General features: G+C 41.6%; 1 protein-coding gene and 1 long non-coding RNA gene across 7 annotated transcripts in view; one reads left to right on the top strand and one right to left on the bottom strand.

Annotated features, from left to right (window-relative positions):
* LOC134730370 (uncharacterized) overlaps window positions 1–22,814 on the bottom strand; it is a 141,793-nt gene that overhangs the window by 15,703 nt on the left and 103,276 nt on the right. For 2 of the 6 annotated variants that reach the window (XR_010112115.1, XR_010112113.1), the window contains exons 2-5: window positions 10,406–10,555; window positions 9,537–9,649; window positions 8,432–8,570; window positions 482–1,097 (exon numbers count right to left, since the gene is read on the bottom strand). This is a non-coding gene — a long non-coding RNA (uncharacterized LOC134730370). Of the gene's footprint in view, window positions 1–126; window positions 1,098–8,431; window positions 8,571–9,536; window positions 9,650–10,405; window positions 10,556–12,558; window positions 12,677–22,814 lie in introns of those variants that run through there. The other 4 variants (XR_010112116.1, XR_010112117.1, XR_010112112.1 and 1 more) reach the window with 4 other exon arrangements.
* On the top strand, window positions 789–21,515 carry BHMT (betaine--homocysteine S-methyltransferase). The gene is made up of 8 exons (XM_003805050.7): window positions 789–1,123; window positions 4,966–5,098; window positions 8,454–8,572; window positions 9,546–9,737; window positions 10,421–10,568; window positions 15,263–15,445; window positions 16,972–17,200; window positions 20,161–21,515. The coding sequence occupies exons 1-8, from the start codon at window positions 899–901 to the stop codon at window positions 20,342–20,344; spliced, it is 1,413 nt and encodes a 470-aa protein (XP_003805098.3). The 5' UTR covers window positions 789–898; the 3' UTR covers window positions 20,345–21,515.

Genomic DNA, 22,814 nt, shown 5'->3' with positions numbered 1-22,814 from the left:
TAGCAGAGACGGGGTTTCACCTTGTTGGCCAGGCTGGTCTCGAACTCCTGACTTCAGGTGATCCACCCGCCTCACCCTCCCAAAGTGCTAGGATTACTGGCATGAGCCACCGTGCAGGCCATGCTGTACATTTTTTAAAGTAATGTTTTTATTATTTTAAAATCAATGTATTCTCATTATAAAAGTATTTTGGAAAATACAGTGAAACATGAAGAATAAAATAAAACAAGCCTTAATTCCGCCATCAATAGGTAACTACTGTTAACATCTCTATTCCCTCCAGTTCTTCTAATGTCTATGTTTTTATATCGTTTTCATGCTGAATTTTGAAGTCTTCAAAGTACATTTCTGCTTCCATTTATAAATGTTAAAAGTCTGTCCTTGTTAAATATTACAAACATATTCTTATTAGAAACTACTGTGTTATTAGAAACTGCAAGGCATGTTTGGGTATAGGGGTAGAAGGTCATTTTGAACATACCCGCCAATTCAGGGTTAGTATTGGACTCCTCTACTAAAGCCGCATTTGTGTCCCGTTATACTGGATGTATATCACACAGGAGATCACACTCCAGGCTGAAGATCTTCCAGGACTTCATCCCCTAATTCCATAATCTTGACGCCTTGGCCTTTGACAAATATTTGAGCATCGAATGGACTTCTCAGAGGCCTCTCTGGCAGCCTAAGTGGGCCATGGTGCATGATCCCAGGTGAGCGAGAGGACGGTCAGGGTCGGGGCAAAAGTGCAAGAGGCAAAAGGGACGCTAGGCAGGTTTGAAATCTGAGCGAGTGGCATCCTCGCTTTTTCTTATCTTACTTTTCGGTGGTTCCACCCATTTGGGTGAACAATCTGGATTACCTCCTTGGCAGGCCAGGTTCCCAACAGGAGGCGGGCCTGATGAAGGGTTGGTGGGCGTGTTCCCGCCCAAGGTCCGTGTTGGCCCGCGCGGTGGCTGGGAGGCCCTCCCCACGCCCAACTGCGGGTATAAAGAGGCAGGCTGCGGACTCGGAGCAGTTCGGGGCTGCGCAGCGGGAAGGCTCGCCTAGTCGGTCCGCATCCGTGTCGACCACCTGTCTGGACACCACGAAGATGCCACCTGTTGGGGGCAAAAAGGCCAAGAAGGTGAGTCTCCAGGGGACCCGAGGGCGCTCTCCTTCCCCTCCCACCTGCTCTGTATCTCAGCCTCTGGGAGCGCAGAGGGGCCCTCGGACCCTGCCTGGTACCCATCATCCTCCTACTCCCTCCCCTCCCTCAGCCTCAGACCAGAATGTGCTTCCAGAACTTCTCCAGCAGGACCCCAAGGCGCCTCTGAGCCTCCCCACTCCTGCCCCACGTTCAGAGCGCGCCCCCAGAGCGCCTCTGTCCCCTCCAGCCCCAGCGCAGCTTGGACCAGAGTGCGCCCCAGATCTATGTGATCCTTGCCTCTCAGACCCAAAGGCACCCTCTGAGCCCTCCCTGACGGCTGGGTGTCCCCAGAACTCCGAGCCTTCCGATATCTTCTGAATCTGGCACCCCAAGACCAGAAAACTCCCCAGAGATACTGCTCCTAGCCCCGCAGGCGCAATATCCCGTCCCCACGGAGCTCCTCCGCATCTGTGTCCGAGGCCGAGGCCGCCGCGAGCGCCCTCTGCACCCGGCGCGCCCAGAACAGGGAGGAGTGCGCGGCGCTGGCTCCGACATTTCCCGCCTGGACCTGCACCGCGGGTGTCGGGGCCGCCTCCCCGCCGGGTTCTCGTTGCACCCAAGGCCCAGGCGCTGGTTGGGTGATTGCAGATTTTCACAGGCAATTTGATGTCCGTGATGACAGAAAAATGTCATCCGAAATGTCAGCCTCGAAAACATGGTTTAAGAAAAAATGGGCAGAGTGGCTGTAAGATACTGAGGAAGGGCTGTTCATGAAATTGTAAAACCCAATTCCAGCTCCAGATGAACAAGTCCATCTCTTGGCTATCCCAGTGGCTTGTTGGGAGGGGTATTTTCAGTCCAGATGGTAGGCCTTCCTCTAATTTGCGGAACGGATGGATAGATGGACTGACTGCCGTGGAATGAGACTAGACAGGTGGGAAGAGAGAGAGAAGGATGGAGGGAGGAGAGAATAAACTTGACTTTTTGGTCAAATGCCCAGTCCCAGGCCTGGCACGACAGAGGCCCCCGGAAAATGGTAGGGAGGCAGATGGGGCCAGGCCAACTGTATCCTCTGGGCTGTAAGGACAGTGAGAAAGGTCCAGCTCTCATCCCAGTGCCTGCTGGAGAACCAGCTGAGGTATGCCCAGTTTCTAAAGGGATGGCCTCCCAAATCAAAAAGACCTCTACACAAGGAAGAAGGTCAATTCGGTTACAGAGTCTAAATGCAGCATCGTGGATGCATGTTGATGGCATGAGTGGGTGTTGAGATGGCAAAGGACTATGGACTATCACCAGTCAAAGGAGGGTGAGAATTTCGCCAGTCCCTAAATGTACTAAATGAATAGTCCGCAGAGACTGGGAAGGATGATTCCTATAGATATAGATATTTTTTGTTTGTCCCCATTCTCATAGCCACGTAAGTCTAACTTATTCCCCAAACTCAAACTCAGAAAATCTAACATTTTAAAGAATTATCTTTGTAGAATTATCTAAGCAACAGATGAATGTAAGATGGAAAAAACAGTTTCCTAGTAACTTGTTTCCGTGCATATGTCAGTGTTAAAACAATATATGGACAATAACATGTCTACACATTTGAGTTTAAAATTAAAACAAATGTTACAAAGTTTGCACATGTTCATTATAAACAACGAGGGAAAGCACAAAGAACAGTGCCTGTTAAATTCTGGTGTATAATCTGCTAGTTTGTTGTTGAGGCAAATATGCACTTCTTAGACAAAAATGGGCTGATATTACATATACTGTTTTGTAATACTTTTTCACAAAACAGTATATTTTTTTCATAGCACATTCCACTTTTTAAAAAGTCTGTTTAGCTTGGGAACAGAAAATCCTGAAGTCTAGATAATTTTAAAATGCAATAGAATGTAAAAGATCGTATTTCCAGAGGTAATCACTCAATAAGTGCATGAGCCACATAGTAATTGAATCGCCACTACCCACCCTGCCACTCAGCATCAGATCCTTAGCTATGCTGCACATTAAAATGCTGTGGTACTAAAATTTGAAAACACACACGTTCAATGGGAGCTGCTAACTGCCCAAATGTCATGAATTATTTTATCCAAATAAAAGTTAGTAGCAAGTCATATCTCATTTAAGTGACCCTTGTTATGTTTTTTATGTAACTGTGCTGGCAGTAGTATATATATATTTATATATATGTATAAATATATATATTATTGTTGTTGTTAATTAGGTCATAATCAAAGTTGTAGTTTTCAGATGTGACATTTAGATACATTGCAATCCTGACAAATATTTGGATTTCAAAATGACGTGTGAGCCATTTATATTTTTGTAGTGCTTTGTTATCTTATGGGCTCCCATAAGATAACAAGGCTTCAACATTATGGCTTGAAAATGTTTTGATCTGAAAGGTATATTAGGGAACACACAGCATAATCCTACCACTTTGCTTCTGTCTGGTGAAATGTCAGTTGTTTCCTCTCTCTAAGCACCAGCTGTCCAAATGGCATGGGAAGGGGCAGTGGAGGCGAAGAGAATGAAAATGAGGGAGGTTCTAAGAAGGTGGCAAGGAATTGGGATGCAAAATCCTGTGACTGCCTCTCACAGATTTCTGGAATCTTGTTATTATGTCAGCTTTTGTTTTATCCACTGTTATTGGTAGTAAATGGAACACACTGGGTAAATACGTCCCAAGTTATTCCTTTACACTATACAGTTTTTTTCAGGGCTGTCCCACCACCCCTGATCCCATTTGAAATCAAATATAGATATTATTTAAGCATAAAAGAGTCAGGAAGCCCTATGCTCCCCATCTGGAAAACCATGTATAAATTACTCCGGGACTCTGGGTCTTAATTTCTCATTTGTGAAATGAGAGAGAGATCTCAATTGAATTGAGTACTATTTATTTTTAAAGTCTATGATTCTTTGAAATTACAAAAAATCTATTAAGCTAGAGAATTACTTTGTAATTCACAAAACCCTTTCAAAATACTTAATTCCAAAGTTATCCATAGAACAACACCAGGGTGATTACTGCACAGTATTGTAAATGGAATAAGTATGGAGATTGGCCTGAAAAATCATTCAACAAATACTTTAGTTGTCTCTTCCTTGTTCTCATCATAGAGTACAGCATGTGCACACTCATAACCTGGACTGTATAGCATAGCTACTGTTGTGGAAACTGAATTTTAACACCAAAGATAGAAGTCTTTGAGTGATTTGGCCACCTTTTCAGTCTTAAAATAAAATGGCTTAATAGCATTGCTGGGCACTGTGGCACGAGCCTGTAGTTTCGGCTGCTGGGGAGGGTGAGACTGGAGGATCTTCTGAGCCCAGGAGTTCAAGTTCCTCTGGGCACATAGTGAGATGCTGTCTCTAAGAAAAAAAAAAAAAAATAGTATTCTATGCCATTTCAACTTCTTTAACAATTTTTTAACCCTCTCTTTAGTTTGTTGATAGAGTAAGAAGACTAGTATTTACCATTTTAAGAATCTGTGCTTAAGTGCAGATTTGAGGCTTTACAACAAAATCTTTTCATTTAATCCCTCAGCAGACAGTTCTTCAAACACACCTCCCATGGTGTTCTTCAAATACTCTTTAACGTGTTCTGAAAGACCCCCCACCCCCAGCACATACAAAGGAATACACAAATGTTTATTTTATGAGCATTCTGGTTGTTTGTCTTATAGATAGCCATAAATGTATATATAAAATATACATTTTTCTCTGAAAATTCTAAAATAACCACACATCTCCAAGAATATGTTAGCAAAAGTAATAAAAATAGAAAATTATCTTAAACACTCAAGTAACTCCTTTTCCTCCCTCATCTGTAATTTTAGGGCATCCTAGAACGTTTAAATGCTGGAGAGATTGTGATTGGAGATGGAGGGTTTGTCTTTGCACTGGAGAAGAGGGGCTACGTAAAGGCAGGACCCTGGACTCCTGAAGCTGCTGTGGAGCACCCAGAAGCAGGTTGGTGCAGAGCTCTATTGTAAGTTCTCATAAAGGAGCCGGGTGTGGAGGCTCATGCCTGTAATCCCAGCAACTCAGGAGGCTGAGGTGGGAAGACCACTTGAGCCCAGGAGTTCAAGACCAGCCTGGGCACATAGGGAGACCTAGTCTCTCAGAAGTTTTTTAAAAATTAGCTGGACATGGTGGTGCACGCCTGTAGTCCCAGCTACTTGGGAGGCTGAGGCAGGAGGATCACTTGAGCTATTTTATGCAAATGATTATGTGTATCTGCAGCGCTTTTGTAATTTAGACTGAGTGGTAGCTAGAATTGATGGAAACCCCTGAAGAGTCTTCCTGCAAGCTGGACTTCACCTGCAACATTTTTATATATCTCATGCCTGGGCCTGACTTTTTCATGTTCTGGGCAAAAAGAAAGGAGTGGTTATGCTACAGGCCCACAATCCCCTGTCCAAACCACATTTTGGGGTCAAACATATCTTGGAATCCAGGAATCTGGGGATGTTAGAAAGTTAATACAGTACAAATGTAGCATATTATGTAACACTCCCAATGGGCCCTGAAGCAGCTCCCATTGAAACACATTAATACATTTTTGCATCAAAATACATGACTACCCTTACTAATTGAAACATGTTTATCAATACCTTCATGTTGGTTCAGGTCATATTTTGCCCCCAAATGGTTTTGCTGCAAACTTACCCAACTGAAGAAATACTTCAGAATTTTATTTGACCTTTTAGAGTTTGCTGTGGAATTTTAAAAACTTGCATTTCTCAAGCTAAATCTATAAGGCTAATCTCCAACTATGCCATGTACATATATAATCATGTATCAATGTACATTTAGCTTCTATGATTTTAAAATAAGTAATATAATGAGGAGTTAAGGCCATAAAATGAAGGTAATCAATTAGTATAAGTGACGTCATTGAGTAAAAGGGACTAGCCCTATTGTATTATGGGTTAGAGTAGGAACCTTGTGGTCAGGAAAAAGTAGGTGAAAGGATACTCAAATTACCAGCCTCATTCTCTTGCTAAAGTTTATGCCCAAAGTTATGGTTCTTGCACCCAGTGGAAGCAGCTTTAATTCAGCAATGAATTCAGGTCATCGGGGTCTGGAAGAGTTTGAGGAATCTGCCTTTCTGATAATTGCCCCCAGGTGACTCTAAGATGGATCATACTTAGAGAATCACTGCAGTTTTAGAAGCATGATGAATAATCAAGAGTGAGGAGTTGTCTTCAACTGTTTGGGATCACTGCCCTGTGGAAAAATCTGATAAAATTTTATAGACCTTCTGCACTGTAAAACGTATTTATACATAACAATTTGCACACATTTCCAGGGTTTTTTTCATGAAACCTCTGGAACTCCACCCAAGGACCATGTGAGTGGACTTCGTAGTTATAAACCATTTATTCCTAGTGTCCAGAAACCTAGTATATAGGCCCTTCAGCCCTCTCCAGCCACAGCAGCTCTGGGTTTATCTGATTGATATATGGAACTCCCTATATTTTTCATTGGTTCTGTTATTAATTAAAACAAGTTTGAAGCCCGCTAATTTAGGGATGCTTTTGAGGTCCCACTGAGAACTTTCTATGATTTAAAAAATCATGGAAAATGTTTGGCTACAAGCTTACAAATGCATTTTCTAAAATTTAAAAGCTTTTTTCACTTGTGTATTCATCTCTTTAAAAACAAAAACCAAGGTTTCTATGTCCCAGTTACTCTACTCTACTAGTCGTCTGGGAGACAAGAGATGAGTATAGACTCATCTCCAGCGTTAGCGCTGAGAGCTAAGAACTTCAGTGTCCTAGTAATTTCCTAGCCTGTCATATAGTTGCTCCTGGACCTTTGGATTTCATAAACCTCTGAAATTTCAAAATAATTTTCAGGAGCTGATATATTAATAGCATGCTGATTTCTTACTTTGCCCAGTTAATTCTCCTAACAAAAACAACCAAGTTTTTGTGAAATCCAAGTTTCACAGTCATTTTATAAAAGGAGTTTTTTTCCACTATCTTACAATGGCAGTTTTTGACAAGGCTGAAAACAAAGATGGGTTGGGGAAACTTAAAAAAAAAGATGCCTATGCCTCACTCCAAACCAATTAAGTCAGAATATCTGTGGATTTGACATTCCGATCCGTAATTTTAATTTGCAGGGGATCTAATGGGCAACCACAGCTTAGGACAGCTATTTTAAAACAAATGATAATTTCTTAAACTGAATACTTTTAGCTATATGGGGAAAAAATCCCACCATATTTCCTCCAGCTGATAAAACTTTGCCATTTGGAGGCCTCACGCCTGTAATCCTAGCACTTTGGGAGGCTGAGGTGGGCGGATCACTTGAGGTCAGTAGTTCAAGACCATCCTGGCCAACATGGCGAAACCCTGCCTCTACTAAAAATACAAAAAAAATACCAGGCGTGGTGGCAGATGCCTGTAGTCCCAGCTACTTGGGAGGCTGAGGCAGGAGAATTGCTTGAACCCAGGAAGCGGAGGTTGCAGTGAGCCAAGATCATGCCACTACACTCCAGCCTGGGTGACAGAATGAGACTCCATCTCAAAAAACAAACAAACAAACAAACAAACAAACTTTGCCATTTGGCATTCATCCATGGATCTGTGCTTGGAAATCTTGCTCCAATTCTTATTTCACCATGCTACCAGAATTATCTTTTGAAAACACTGTATTAATTACATCATCCAGTTGCTTAAAAACTATATATTTCCCTGATTCATCAGCTCCAGCCACTCAAGGTACTTGTCATTCCCCCAAATGCCATGCCTGTTCCTGCTTTATTATCTTTGCTCAGGCTATTCTCTCTGGATGGAATTCCCTTCCCCACCTTCTCTGCCTGGCAGTAGCATTGAATTCTTCCAAGTGCAGCTCAAATGATTCCTCATCTTTGGACCTCCTTCGCCCCCTTGCCCCATGTCCTGGGTAGAAATGATCCCTTCTTCCTGCATAGCCCAACCATGCAGTGCTGTAGTCAGTTATTTCTGGACAGACGGTGAAGTTGTCCAAAGACAGAATAATGGATTGTTTATCCTTGTGTCCATGGGTGCCATCCACAAATACAGTCAATGAATGATAAACAAAATAAACAATGAACAAGATGAGCAAATACAGGAATATGAGCACCCCCTGCCCACCCATTCATCTAGTCATAGCAGGTTCACAGGAGTTTCCAAGAGACTTCAGATCTACCTCTCATCTACCCCTAAGATGTGCAAATGTCAAGCAACCAGAAATTCAAGCAGTTGTTTTCCTGCTTGTTTATCTGAGAGCCATTTGAAAACATCGTGTGTTAATAAACAGAAATTATACCTTTCCTCATTCACTCTCCCAGTTCGCCAGCTTCATCGAGAGTTCCTCAGAGCTGGCTCAAACGTCATGCAGACCTTCACCTTCTATGCGAGTGAAGACAAGCTGGAGAACAGGGGCAACTATGTCTTAGAGAAGATATCTGTGAGTAAAACCAGCCGTGGGACTTTTAGAAGGATATTGTCGACCTATTGCATCAACAAAGCTCCCATAGAGAAAAGGGTTCAACCTCTTCAGAGTTTTGTTTTATTTCTAATAATACAAAAATGAGAGGCGTAAATAACAGCCTTAGGTTTTATTTAGCTGGAATCCCCAAAATTAACAAAGAGGCATTTAGCGAAGCAGATGAAAGAAGAGGTATTTAATGATTAATGATTCTCCCAGTCTCTTGACTAAGTTGCTGAGTAAATTGGGCAACCTTACAAATTCTTTCGTCCTTAATGTTTTTAAATGTAGCATGGCTAGAGGAAAGATCATAGGCATAATAAATCAGTAAACCTGGAATAGTGCCTGACTCAAGCATGTCTACTTTGTGATGTTGAACCAACCCCTTTACCCCATCAAGGCTGAGGTTTCCAAAATTCCATGAGTGTACAGTGCTAGGTTTGGGGAGCGTTTTGTTTGTTGAGCATAACAAACAACTTTTAAAGTCTAAATAATTAGAAAAGACCTTATTAGTTATGCATGTATCTGTTAATTGAGACTATACATACAAAAACATCCTGAATTCTACAGGTATTTAAATTTAATTTTAATCTTCTCAATCATAAAAGCAAATCATCATCACCACCACTACTATTTGTTAGGTACTCTTCTAAGTGCATCTCAGGCACTGGAAGATACCAGATAACATCCTTCAATGTAAAAACTTTTACCATCTCACACATCTTTGGTACAATGTAATGTCATATATATATTTATTGTTACTATCACTATTATTAGTGTTATTGTTATGGCAAACTGTTCAACTTGGTAAAGCTTTGAACTATTCCATAACAGTCATTTTCTGGAATAAGATACTATTGTAAATATACAACTAAGATGTGAATGTTTGAATAATAATTTTATTTCAATTTCACATGAAAATTTAGATGTCTCCTATACTCACCCATTTTAGGGGCAGAAAGTCAATGAAGCTGCTTGCGACATCGCCCGACAAGTGGCTGATGAAGGAGATGCTTTGGTAGCAGGAGGAGTGAGTCAGACACCTTCATACCTTAGCTGCAAGAGTGAAACTGAAGTCAAAAAAGTATTTCTGCAACAGTTAGAGGTCTTTATGAAGAAGAACGTGGACTTCTTGATTGCAGAGGTAAAGAAAGATGTGGTGAAAGATAAGACAAATACACCTAGTACATTTTCTCTACCTTTTGCTTTCAAGAGTAGTGTGTGGGGTTAGGTGACAATCATAACTAGCAATAGTAATATTTAGTTTTTGAAATCGTTTTCCAATTCAGGGCTACTACTAAATTTGATTCAGTTAATCTGATATGGTGTTTTTCAAACTTTTTGACTGCAATTTACAGTAAGAAATCATTCTATTTCATTTTAAAAATGCTAATGGGTCACAATTCAAAGTTTGAAAACAGTAATAATGAAGTTTTTAAGCAACAGAATACGTTTTCAAATTGTTTTGGGAAAGGCTGGGCACGGTGGCTCACACCTGTAATCCCAGCACTTTGGGAGGCCAAGGCGTGTGGATCACGAGGTCAGGAGTTTGAGAACAGCCTGGCCAACATGGTGAAACCCCGTCTCTACTAAAAATACAAAAATTAGCCAGGCGTGGTGGCGGGCGCCTGTAATCCCAGCTACTTGGGAGGCGGAGGCAGGAGAATTGCTTGAAACTGGGAGGCAAAGTTTGCAGTGAGCCGAAATCGCACCACGGCACTCCAGCCTGGGTGAAAGAGCAAAACTCCGTCTCAAAAAAAAAAAAAAAAAAAAAAATTGTTTTGGGAGAAACGAGATTAAAAGTACTCTAACCTTAACTGATTCCAGTATTTTGAACACATTGAAGAAGCTGTGTGGGCAGTTGAAACCTTGATAGCATCCGGTAAACCTGTGGCAGCAACCATGTGCATTGGCCCGGAAGGAGATTTGCATGGCGTTCCCCCTGGCGAGTGTGCAGTGCGCCTGGTGAAAGCAGGTGATGATAGATTTCAATCAGTTTGTGATTAGTAAGTCTTAAAGAACACACTAGTGCACATCTGTCTACAAATTAGTGTATACTACTTTCGTTAACATAAAAACCATTAATTTATTTTTGTAAGAATATTGATATTATTGAATCCCAGAGGAAAAGTTTTAAACATGGCTGGGCGCGGTGGCTGACGCCTGTAATCCCAGCACTTTGGGAGGCAGAGATGGGTGGATCATGAGGTCAGGAGATCGAGACCATCCTGGCTAACACAGTGAAACCCCGCCTCTACTAAAAAATACAAAAAATTAGTCAGGACTGGTGTTGGGCGCCTGTAGTCCCAGCTACTCGGGAGGCTGAGGCAGGAGAATGGCGTGAATCTGGGAGGCGGAGCTTGCAGTGAGCCGAGATTGCGCCACTGCACTCCAGCCTGGGCGAAAGAGCGAGATTCCGTCTCAATAAAAAAAAAAAAAAAAAAAAAAGAATATCCTCAGTCTATAGTTTCCAATCATCGAGAATGTTAATAGGGTTCTGTGGTTAAATACATTTAGAAAATGCTGTGTTAAACCAAATTAAGCAGATATCTTGTTTTGTTTTGTTTTTTGAGACGGAGTCTTGTCACACTGCAGCCCAGGCTGGAGTGCAATGGCGCAATCTTGGCTCACTGCAACCTCCGCCTCCCAGGTTCAAGCGATTCTCCTGCCTCAGCCTCCCGAGTAGCTGGGATTATGGGCACCCGCCACCATGCCTGGCTAATTTTTTGTATTTTTTAGTAGAGACGGGGTTTCACTATTTGGCCAGGCTGGTCTCGAACTCCTGACCTCGTGATCCACCCGCCTCGGCCTCCCAAAATCCCAAATGGCTGGGATTACAGGTGTGAGCCATTGCGCCCGGCCTTAGGCAGATATCTTTACTGTGGAACTTATCAATATCTTTGATATGTTCACATATATTCCTAGTCTCCAAGAAGGTGATGTGGTGAACAGCTACTTCCTAACTTAATTGATCATGGAACATTATTTTCATGGACCAAACCTTGGAAAACCCTGTGCTAAATTATAAAATTGTTTATGTCAGGAACAATGTCCTTTATTTCTACTTCTCTATAATCTCTTGCAAGGAGGCTTACACCTAAAAGACATCCAATAAATAGCCAAAATATGATTAATTTATTAATAGAATGAAGTTAATTAAGCAAGGAAAGAGAAACTCTGGCAGCACAACATCCAAAAAAAAAGGGTAGCCAAAGATCTTCAACAGCTTATAGCTTAGTTGATATCAATGATCTTCCCACTTGGTTCCAGACTTGGATATTGTGGATATATATACTTGTGAGTATATGTATACACAATCTGATGAATATATATATATAATATATAAGTATATGTATATATACACACACATATTCTGGATACATAGGTATACACACACATACAAGTATATTTACTTCTGGATACTTGCATATATCCACAATATTCAAATCTGGAGCCCAATGGGAAGGTCAGGGTAAGAGAGAGGAATATGGGAGAGATCTGGATATAGATGGTATTGAAAGCCTAGGGCAGAAAAGGAAGTTTAAATGGGGAAGAAAAGATGAATCAGTGGAATCTTGGAACACTCCAGTTGAGAGTTTTAGCCTTGAGGAGGAGACAGCAAAGAACATGAAGACATTTTTAAAAAGAATATTAAACAGGACATTTATTAAAATAATAAACCAGCAAGGTAGAAACAATACTTGGACAGTGTGTGGGAAGTTGCAGAAGCCAAGAGAAGGGGAGTGTCAATGAAGGAGGAAGTTGTCCACTAGGTTGCATACTGCTGAGAGCTTCAGTGAGATGAGAACAGAGAAGCAGCTGCTGGATTTGGCAAGGTTGAGGTCATTGGTAACCTTAACAAAAGCTGTTTCAGAGGAATGAAGGGGAGTGAGGCCTACTTGGAACAAGAATGAAGAGCAAACTGCAGACCCAGCCCAGCAACAGCAAAGACACCTGCCACTCACCACTGGATTCCATGGGTTGTGGCACTAGCTCTGCTGCTCCTGGGAGCTGAACACTGGGGTCACTCATCACTCATGCTGCATCCAGAAATAATCTCTCTTGCTCTTGTTCTTGGTATCTCTATATACAAAATACAAAATCCTAGGCCATGAGTCCATCCAAAAAAGTCCTTTTTGGTTGGTTGGTTGGTTGGTTGGTTGGTTTTGAGACAGAGTTTTTGCTCTGTTGCCCAGGCTGGAGTGCAATGGCACCGTCTTGGCTCACTGTAACCTCCGCCTCCTGGGTTCAAGTGATTCTCCTGCCTCAGCCTCCCAAGTAGCTGGGATTACAGATGTGTACTACCATGTCCAGCTAATTTTTGTACTTTTAGTAGAGACGGGGTTTCACCATGTTGGCCAGGCTGGTCTTGAACTCCTGACCTCAGGTAATCCACCCGCCTCAGCCTCGCAAAGTGCTAAGATTACAGGCATGAGCTACTGCACCTGGCCCAAAAAAGTCCTTTTTGGGGGTGGAAACAACCTCAGAGTTCATCAACAGGTGAATGGATAAAACAAAATGTGGTGTATCCATACAATGAAATATCATGCAGCTATAAGAAGAAATGAAGTTCTCAAACATGCCACAACAGGGATGAACCTTGGAAACATCATGCTAAGTAAACTAAGCCACTCACAAAATGACAAATATCATATGATTTTGTTTATATGACATATCTAGAATGGGCAAATCCACAGAGACAGAAAGTAGATTTGAGGTTACCAGGGGCTAGCAGAAGGGGAAAATAAGGAGTTAGTTCTTAATGGGTAGAGTTTCTCTTTGGGGTATCGAAAAAATGTGGAAATAGTGATAATGGTTGCACAACATTGTGAATATAATTAATGCCACTTAAAAATGGCTAAAATGCGCCAGATGCAGGGGCTCATGCCTACAATCCCAGCACTTTGGGAGGCAAAGGTGTGAGGATCGCTTGAGGCCAGAAGTTCAAGACCAGCCTGGGCAACATAATGAGGCCTTGTCTCTACAAAAAAATAAAAATTTTTAAAAAGGTTAAAATGCCCAGTTTTACATGATATATATTTTACCACCATTTTTAAAATGCAAAAAAAAAAAAAAGGGAAAGAAAAGTCCTATTTGGGAATTCCTCCCACTTTGAGAGGAGAGAGTAAAAGAATTATAATGTCATAATGCCTTCTCAAATCTTCTGGAGGAGGAAACTTCCAAAATCATGTCTAGTGATTGCCATGGTAAATCATCTGTGGTCCAAATATAGTTAAGAACATAATGACTATAAAGAAAGTTTTTGAAGAAAATGAAATATCTAAAACATATTTTGTTCTCACTAAATCAAACTTCACAGCACCAAATTTTACAAGAATACTGTAGGAAGACAATCCCATATAGTTGTGAGTCTGGGGAGGCTGAAATGAAATTAAAAGCTTGTCAAAATGATTGATAGGCTAGTAACCACATTGAGTAGCTGAAGTCAAAGGATTTTTGAGGTTCTTTTTCCCCAAACTATTAATCCTAGAAACAAAATTCCTTCTAGAAAACACGTGTCTAAAAAACTTTTTTCTAAATTACATTCTGCTGCTGTGCCCAAGAAGGCTAATGAACTTATTAAGCTGGCCTGGTGAAAAGGAATATTTATTTACACCTCAAGCAAGCAGTATGGTAAACACAGGTGTAATCTAGCAGCTGGGAGTGTTGAAAAATTATTGTGCTTGCAACATAATGTCCAACGTTGAAAGTTTGACTACTAAAATTTGAAGTTTAAAAAAATTCTAATAATTTTTTTTTTGAAAAAAGATGGACAGGGCTGGGCATGGTGGCTCACGCCTGTAATCCCAGCACTTTGTGAGGCTGAGCTGGACGGATCACAAGGTCAGGAGATGGAGACCATCCTGGCCAACATGGTGAAACCCTGTCTCCACTAAAAACACAAAAATTAGCCTGTCGTGGTGGTGTGCGCCTATAGTCCCAGCTACTCAGGAGGCTGAGGCAGGAGAATCACTTGAACCCAGGAAGCAGAGGCTGCGGTGAGCTGAGATCGTGCCACTGCACTCCAGCCTGGGCAACAGAGCAAGAGTCTGTGTCTCAAAAAATAAATAAATAAATAAATAAATAAATAAATAATAAAAAAAAGAGATGGACAGCCAAATGTGCACAAATTACACTTCAATTATACCAGACTCTTCAAAGCACTTTTCACAGAAAGCACTTCCTGCCTGCTAGTAATCATTCTCACTCAAAGGTAAGAGGTTTGTGGGGAATGAGGACCTAATGCTATGCTTCCAGTTCATCATTCCAATTAAAAGCTTCCTGCTGGGTGTGGTGGCTCATGCCTGTAATCCCAGCAGTCTGGGAAGCTGTTGGATCACTTGAGCTCAGGAGTTCGAGACCAGCCTGGGCAACATGGCGAAACCCCATATCTATAAAAAGACAAACAAACAAAAATTAGCCAGACGTGGTGGCACACACTTGTAGTCACAGCAACTTGGGAGGCTGAGGTGGGAGGATTGCTTGATCGCTTGAGGTGGAGACTGCAGTGAGCTGAGATCACGCTACTGCACTCCAGCCTGGGCAACAGAGTGAGATTGTGTCTCAAAAAATGAAAAAAAAACTTCCTGATTACTGATGAAGAGAGGAGAGCTGGCCCTGCTGGTTTCTGGTGCATCCCTAAGTCTATCATGTTCTTCCCACTCACAGGAGCATCCATCATTGGTGTGAACTGCCACTTTGACCCCACCATTAGTTTAAAAACAGTGAAGCTCATGAAGGAGGGCTTGGAGGCTGCCCGACTGAAAGCTCACCTGATGAGCCAGCCCTTGGCTTACCACACTCCTGACTGCAACAAGCAGGGATTCATCGATCTCCCAGAATTCCCGTTTGGTAAGACCAACATTTGATGAATCATCTCAATATCTTCATTTGATATGCATATAAACTCAAGTAAATCTATACCCAGAGATCTTTTGTCATAGTGAAGAGATGGCTTGGTGTCTCCTCATGTCTTGTCCCTGGTTTCTGTCCCTGCAGCCAAAAGCCCCTTCGTATTAGAGAAGAGCAGAAGGAAAGGATGGTCCCAGCTAGCAAAAAAGATCTCTGAATTTAAATATAAAATCTGAGGTGAATCAGCATCTAAACAGACAACCAGTGAGTCATACTTTGGGGTTGGTGAGGATGCCCTTCGTGGGAGAATCAACAGATATTTAGTTCTAGTTCCAGCTCTGTTGCTAAGTCCTGTCACCTTAGGAAAATCTTTAAATTCCTCTAGCTCTCAAATTCTTTATTGGGAAAATAAGATCAGACCAGTTATCTCTAAGGTCCTTTTCTCCAATTTTTAATATGGCTCAGCTACTCCAGAGTTTTGGGATCGCAGGCAAGATACCATCATCGAGTGACTGCATAACAAGTTTTAATGAAGAGACCAAGCAGATGAAGTGAGGGGATACTTGCAGTCCAGGCAGAAGGAAAAACTTTCCCAGCATGATTGGGAAGAGGGGGTGGGTTGATCTCACAAATTAAGCCAGAGTGGTCAGCAGGGGTAGAGCATGCCCAGCCTCCTATTTCCTTCTAAGGTCTTTACACCCTATCCTATATTTTATAGGGACCCTTAGACAAGTAAGATATTATAAAATACAATCACTCTGGAGGAACCACAGAGGAAGAAAGGCAAGGCATTTGTGTTACTTACTGCTGTATAACACATTAAATTAATGCAAAATGTAGTGGCTTGAAAAACCACTTCTTATCTCACAGTTTCTCCAGGTCAAGAATTCAGGGATAGCATAACTAGGTGGTTTTGGTTCAGGGTCTCCTAAGAGGTTGGAGTCCGGATATTTGCCAGGGCTATTATCACCTGAAGGCCTGTTGGGAGCTGGGGGATCTACTTCCTAGCTCACTTAATTGGTTTTTGGGAGTTAGTGTCAGTTTCTTGCTGTCTGTTGACTGGGGGCCTCAGTTCCTCAGCTCATGGGCCTTTTCACTGTGATGCTAGAAAACATGTTTGAAACATGTGATGCTTACAACATGGCAGCTGGCTTTCCCCAGGGTGAGTGCTCCAAGAAAGTGCAAGGCAGAAACCATGATGTTTTGTATAGCCTAGACTCTGAAGTCACATGCCAGTTCTGCCATATTCTATGGATCTCACAGACCAGCCCTGTTATAATGCAAGAGGGGACTGCACAAGAAGAAAAACATCAAAGGGCAGGGGTCATTTGGAACCTCCTGAAGGCTGGATACCACAGCATGTAAAAGTGAACATACAACACAAAGTAGCAAAGTTTTTTCTTAAATGTAAAAATTGAATATTGAAAACAATTCATTTATTGAAAATTACATACTTGTAGCTACTTATCTTGAATTTTTATGAAAAGAATGTATGATGCCTAATGGCATAATGCCACTTATTACAGGACTGGAACCCAGAGTTGCCACCAGATGGGATATTCAAAAATACGCCAGAGAGGCCTACAACCTGGGGGTCAGGTACATTGGCGGGTGCTGTGGATTTGAGCCCTACCACATCAGGGCAATTGCAGAGGAGCTGGCCCCAGAAAGGGGCTTTTTGCCACCAGCTTCAGAAAAACATGGCAGCTGGGGAAGTGGTTTGGACATGCACACCAAACCCTGGGTTAGAGCAAGGTAAGCATCTTTTTACTAACCCAAACTAATTTAGATTATGAATATGTTCAAGTGAGGCCATTTAGAAGACTGCAGCAAATTTGTTGTGTGATGATGAAGAATCAGTCATCCCCAAATTCTCTCCCAGAGATGTTTACAAAGCATCCTTATTAGGTGATTTCTGGAGATTGTTTTAAGAATATAGAACGTATTTGACCTGATTTTGGATTTTGAAAAGAAAAAGAAAAATTTTTTTAAAAATTGTTTTTAAATATAGGCTGGGTGAGGTGGCTCGCGCCTGTAATCCCAGCACTTTGGGAGGCCAAGGTAGGAGGATCACTTGATCTCGGGAGTTTGAGACCAGCATGGGCAAGATGGCAAAACTCCATCTCTACTAAAAATACAAAAAAAAAAAAAAATTATCTGGGCATAGTGGTGCATGCCTGTAATCACAGCTACTTGGGAGGCTGAGGCACAAGAATTGCTTGAACCCGGGAGGCAGAGGTTGCAGTGAGCCAAGATCACGCCACTGCACTCCAGTTTGGGCAACAGAGTGAGACCCTGTCTCAAAAAAAAAAAAAAAAAAAAAAAAAAAAGAATATAGCATGTAAATAAACGTAAGTGGCAATGAAATGTGATTTTGTGCTCTAGTAAAGCACCATTAGTGTGGTGCACAATAATCTTAAATTGCATTGATTTTTAAGAGTTAAGGACCACTTAAGTATAGCTAATACTGATTGTTCTATATCAAGCATGATTTTCAGAGCTGGGAATACGGTGGCAAATAAGACAGGCAAGGTCTTTGCCCTCAGAGTTTACATTCCAATGGGGAAGATGAATAATACACTAGTAAAAAAAAATGTATGTCAGGCACTGGGAAGGGCAGTAGGAATATAGAAATGAGAGGCCGTGGATTAGAGACTCACAGTCTACTGGGTAAAAGAATACGAAAGCCAATGTATTATACTGTGGTAGCTGCTTTAGTAGATGTATGGATAGAAAAGTAACAAGAGAAGAGAATGACTATCTCTGCCTAACAGAAAGATATTTTAAAAGAAGGGTTTTGGGGCTGGATTTTGAAGGCTCAATAGGCTTCTACCATATAGAGAACTAGGAAGCGGGTGGAGGACAGGTGCTCCAAGGAGAGGTAGCAGTTCCACTCTGTTCAGCAGCTATTAACGGAGCACAGCTATCTGTCAGATGCTGTTGTGGATGCTGAGGTAGCAAGCTAAACAAGGAGCTAGCAATCTAGCAGGCAGAACGATAAACAGGTAATGTCCAATGAGTATAGTAAGTCCAAGGATGAAGATGTGCATAGGTGTGCAGGGTCTGAGCTAATGTCCCAAGGGGCAAAAGGCAGAGAGAGGGTGAATGAAGGATTTCTAAGAAAGCTGATGCCTGAGTTGAATTCTGAGAGAGGAATTACATTGCTAGAGGAACAGCCCTCAGGAAAGCACTGAGAAGTGGAAAGAGAATGACACATTGAGAAACTGGAAGTTTGAGAATAGCAGAGACAGAATTTGGTGAAAGACACCTCCCAGGAGGAGGAGGCAGCCTCTTTATTCATGCTCAGGAGTTATGTAGGACCCCATCCCAAAGGCAAAGAGGAGCCTGGGTGGTCTCAGGTAGCCCAGGGCAAGGTTAGATTAGCAAGTTAGCAAGTTGTAATCACCATGTGAGGAAGACTTGCTAGGAGGGACAGCAGACAGGTTGAGGCCTGAGCTGGAAGGAAGCAAAGGAAATAGAAGGGCAGAAGTGGAGCCTGCAGAGTGAGAGGTGCAGAAGTTATCCAGGGTTTGGGGAAGAATAACCAAGGTGAACTCAGCTGGCTCATGAGGATGTGAGGAAGGACAGGTAGTGTAAGTGGAATAGACAGTACTCCTATCCCAAATTTTCCCTGTACATATATTAAAAGAAGAAATTCAAGGTGGGCATAGTGACTCACACCTGTAATCCCAGCACTTTGGGAAGCCGAGGCAGGCGAATCACTTGAGCTCAGGAGTTTGAGACCAGCCTGGGCAACATGGTGAAACCCTGTCTCTACAAAAAGTACAAAAATTAGCTGTACTAATTTTGTACCTATGTGGTGGCATAGGCCTATAATCCCAGCTACTCAAAAGGCTGAGGCAGAAGAATCACTTGAACCTGGGAGGCGGGGGTTGCAGTGAGCCAAGATCATACCACTGCACTCCAGACAGGGTGACAGAGTAAGACCCTGTCTCAAAAAAGAAATTCATAGTAACTTTAGACTTACAGATTGAGGGGAGGGGGTGGAATTTTTAGTCCAGAGTAATGTGTGTTTTAATGGATGCACTCTGAGAATCCAAAGATGGCTCCCTCAATGTGCACTCATAACAGAACAAGAAATCACATCAGTTTTTACATCAAAGGGCACCTTCTATGACAAAAACCATTGTTAATGAGGCAGATGCCTCTGGAGGAAACACTGTAAAAAGCCTTCCAGCAGAATGGACCGCTTCCCAGTCCCTCAACTGCTTCTGATGTTTCTTCTCATCTACAAAAGTAAAATACAGTGTACAGTAACCTTTTAATCAAAACACAGCATCATGGATGGAGACAAAGCCTGCTGCTGATGGTTGTTGCTGTTCAGCAGCTGACACGGGTATTCTAGTGATGCTACTGTGCTGCTTAGTTACCCTGAGCGCATGATTTTTTCACTGTGTTAATGGTATGTCATACTTTTCCTGTTAAGTATTAATGTGTGGATAAGTGTAAGCAAATGATTGTTTATCAGTAGCATATAAATTCATAGTCAGGAATCATGGTGAAGCCAAACAACCAAAGACTGCCCACACAGGTGGCTGAGATTGACACCTTTGCTTTTTAATGTCTGATAGGCAACTTTGTGTGCTGCATGAAATTATTTAAAATAGTATATAATTTTTAAATGGTTCCATGATATAAAGACCAAAGCTAGGGGAGGAGTCTGATGTCTGGTGTCATGTGTTTTGTTCACACAGGGCCAGGAAGGAATACTGGGAGAATCTTCGGATAGCCTCAGGCCGGCCATACAACCCTTCAATGTCAAAGCCAGATGGCTGGGGAGTGACCAAAGGAACAGCCGAGCTGATGCAGCAGAAAGAAGCCACAACTGAGCAGCAGCTGAAAGAGCTCTTTGAAAAACAAAAATTCAAATCACAGTAGCCTCGATAGAAGCTATTTTTGATGAATTTCTAGGTGTTTGAGTCACAGTTCCTACAAATACGGAAAAGGGGGTTAAAAAGCAGTGCTTTCATGAATGCCATCCTACACATATTATTGCTATTACCTGAACAAAATAGAATTACAAATAGCACTTGATAATTTTAAAGTATGTTTTAGAAATTTTCCTAGGAGCAAAATAAGTACAAAGTAAATCTTGAACAGGTTCACTAAGCACCCACCCTGTGAAAAGTATTATGGAAATCACTGCAGCACAGGAAAAGTAATTCAGATGTTAATGCCGCTTGAAGAAGTTGGTAGGCTAGCAAAGAGGATGAGACATGAACTGTCATAAAGGACTCAGCAACCAGCCAGGGACAGATAAAGCGCTATGGAAAGGGGCTTCCAAGTTCTTTTGAACATGACCCTTAGTAACAAACACAATTTATATAATGACCCAGCAAAACACATCACATCTTACTGTCGAAATTAAATGTGTGATCCATCCTAGTATTTTCTGTTCCATTCCTTTTCATTCTATGTCATTTATAAAACATGCTAGTTGAGACTTTTCAAATGGATTTTTATGACCCACTACTGGGTTTGGATCCACAGTTTGAAAAATATTGCTACAGGACACGTAAGGAGACCATCCTGTTTAAGTTTATTCTTATAAGTAGGTCAGTCATTTGAGACCTGATCAATAAATATCCAATACCCAGAGTCCTGCTCTCAGAGTTCTTCTGTTTCGTGACCCACTTTTCTACCAGTAAAAGACATAGACCAATGGGGAGGAGGGAGGAGAGATGGATATTTCAGCCCTCTCCATCCTAGTCAACACTGGATCCACCTAGTGCCTCTGGGCCATAAGGCTGAGCGGAGTGAGCTTGTATTAGTTGGTAGCTTTTAAAAAATATAATAAGAAAAAAGTAGAGATTCTCCAAACTCTAGCCTGGTTTCCTAGATTGAGAACTATGATATTTTTCTCTGATAATTTAATATCTACTCTCCTACAAAAGCTCAAGCCTGAAGATACAAGACTATTAGAAGAAACGTGACTACCCTCAGTGTATTAGAAAAGAGGTCATGCTGCTTTCTAAACATTATTGAATTGTTTGAGCTGTTTTGAAATTGTAATTCTTTTCAGCTATTAAAAAGAAGAGCAATGAGACTATATTGCTTGTATTTTATTCTTATCCTGGTTCTACAATTTGCTAAGTCTTACATGAAACCTCTATACCTCAATTTCTTCACCTATTTAAAAGAAAAACCTACTTCACAAGTATGCTGGAATTTTAAAGGAGCAGGTGGCAGTATTTAAAAGGAGAAGAGCCCCTACTGGCTCTTTCTGGAGAGCCAGTCAGGGAATTCTAGAAAACAAAAATAGGCCAGGTGTGGTGGCTTACGCCTGTAATCCCAGCACTTTGGGAGGTGGACGGATTACTTGAGGATAGGAGTCCAAGACCAGTTTGGCCAACATGGTGAAACCCTGTCTCTACTAAAAATACAAAAATTAGCCAGGTGTGGTGGCACACACCTGTAGTCCCAGCTATTCGGGAGGCTGAGGCACGAGAATCACTTGAACCTGGGAGGCAGAGGCTGTAGTGAGCTGAGATTGCACCACTGCACTCCAGCGTGGGAGACAGAGTGAGACTCTGTCAAATAAATAAATAAATGGAAAGGCAAAGAAATTGCTAGAATTTTGTTACTAAGGGTTAATAATCCACCCCTAATCCCTCAATGCACAGAAACAGAGCCAAAGCAGCACAACTTTCAGAGGCTGCATATGGCTAGTGGAAACAAGAGTGAACTCCACTTGTTTTTTGTTTTTTGTTTTTGTTTTTTTGGCAAAGTTGTTATCTATCATTTCTCTTATATTCTCAAACCAAGCTCAGTATTTAAAGCTTTCACTCACAGATGATATTTTATTGACTTGCTGTTCTACTACTGTGTAAAATGCATGTTCCTTTAATATTCTTTTCAGAATTTTATTGCCACCAAAATATTATAACCTTTAATCATTTTTATATCCATCGATTTTTTAAAAATATTTTTCTGAAAAGGAGCTATGGTGAAGACATTCTTGAATTAAATTATATGTCAACACTGCCTCCTAGTGGTATAGTTCATATTTTGAAATTGTTTTTAAAATTTCAGTCCCTCCTCCAAACATGTGCATTTTATTTCCAGAAATCTTGTTCATTAAGAGAGAAAGCTCATTTAATACCTAAGAGTTGATTTATGTTAAATAGACATTTCTCACTGGTAAATATTTTTTATGGACTCAGAACCAGAGGGACCTTAGAGATCAAAAGTCCAAACTATCCTTTTAAGGATAAGATTACCAAGGCAGGATGCAAAGTCAGGAAGCACTTCTCACTAGTCCAAGGCTGTCAAGAAAGACGGCTTTAGCTTAGCCTTTTGTAGGAAGGGTTGGGGAAGCTGGGGGGCAGTACCAGAACAGATGGTCCAC

The sequence above is a fragment of the Pan paniscus genome, chromosome 4 (assembly GCF_029289425.2).
Source record: "Pan paniscus chromosome 4, NHGRI_mPanPan1-v2.0_pri, whole genome shotgun sequence".
NCBI lineage: Eukaryota > Metazoa > Chordata > Mammalia > Primates > Hominidae > Pan > Pan paniscus.
The sequence above is the reverse complement of the archived record's forward strand: the minus strand, read 5'-3'. Positions and strand labels throughout refer to the sequence as shown.

Excerpts from the sequence above, each read along its gene's own strand:
- BHMT (XM_003805050.7), top strand. The coding sequence starts at position 899 with ATGAAGGGTTGGTGGGCGTGTTCCCGCCCAAGGTCCGTGTTGGCCCGC. Across the intron at positions 9,738-10,420 it reads TGGACTTCTTGATTGCAGAG|TATTTTGAACACATTGAAGA; the intron begins GTAAAGAAAGAT and ends AACTGATTCCAG. Across the intron at positions 10,569-15,262 it reads AGTGCGCCTGGTGAAAGCAG|GAGCATCCATCATTGGTGTG; the intron begins GTGATGATAGAT and ends TCCCACTCACAG.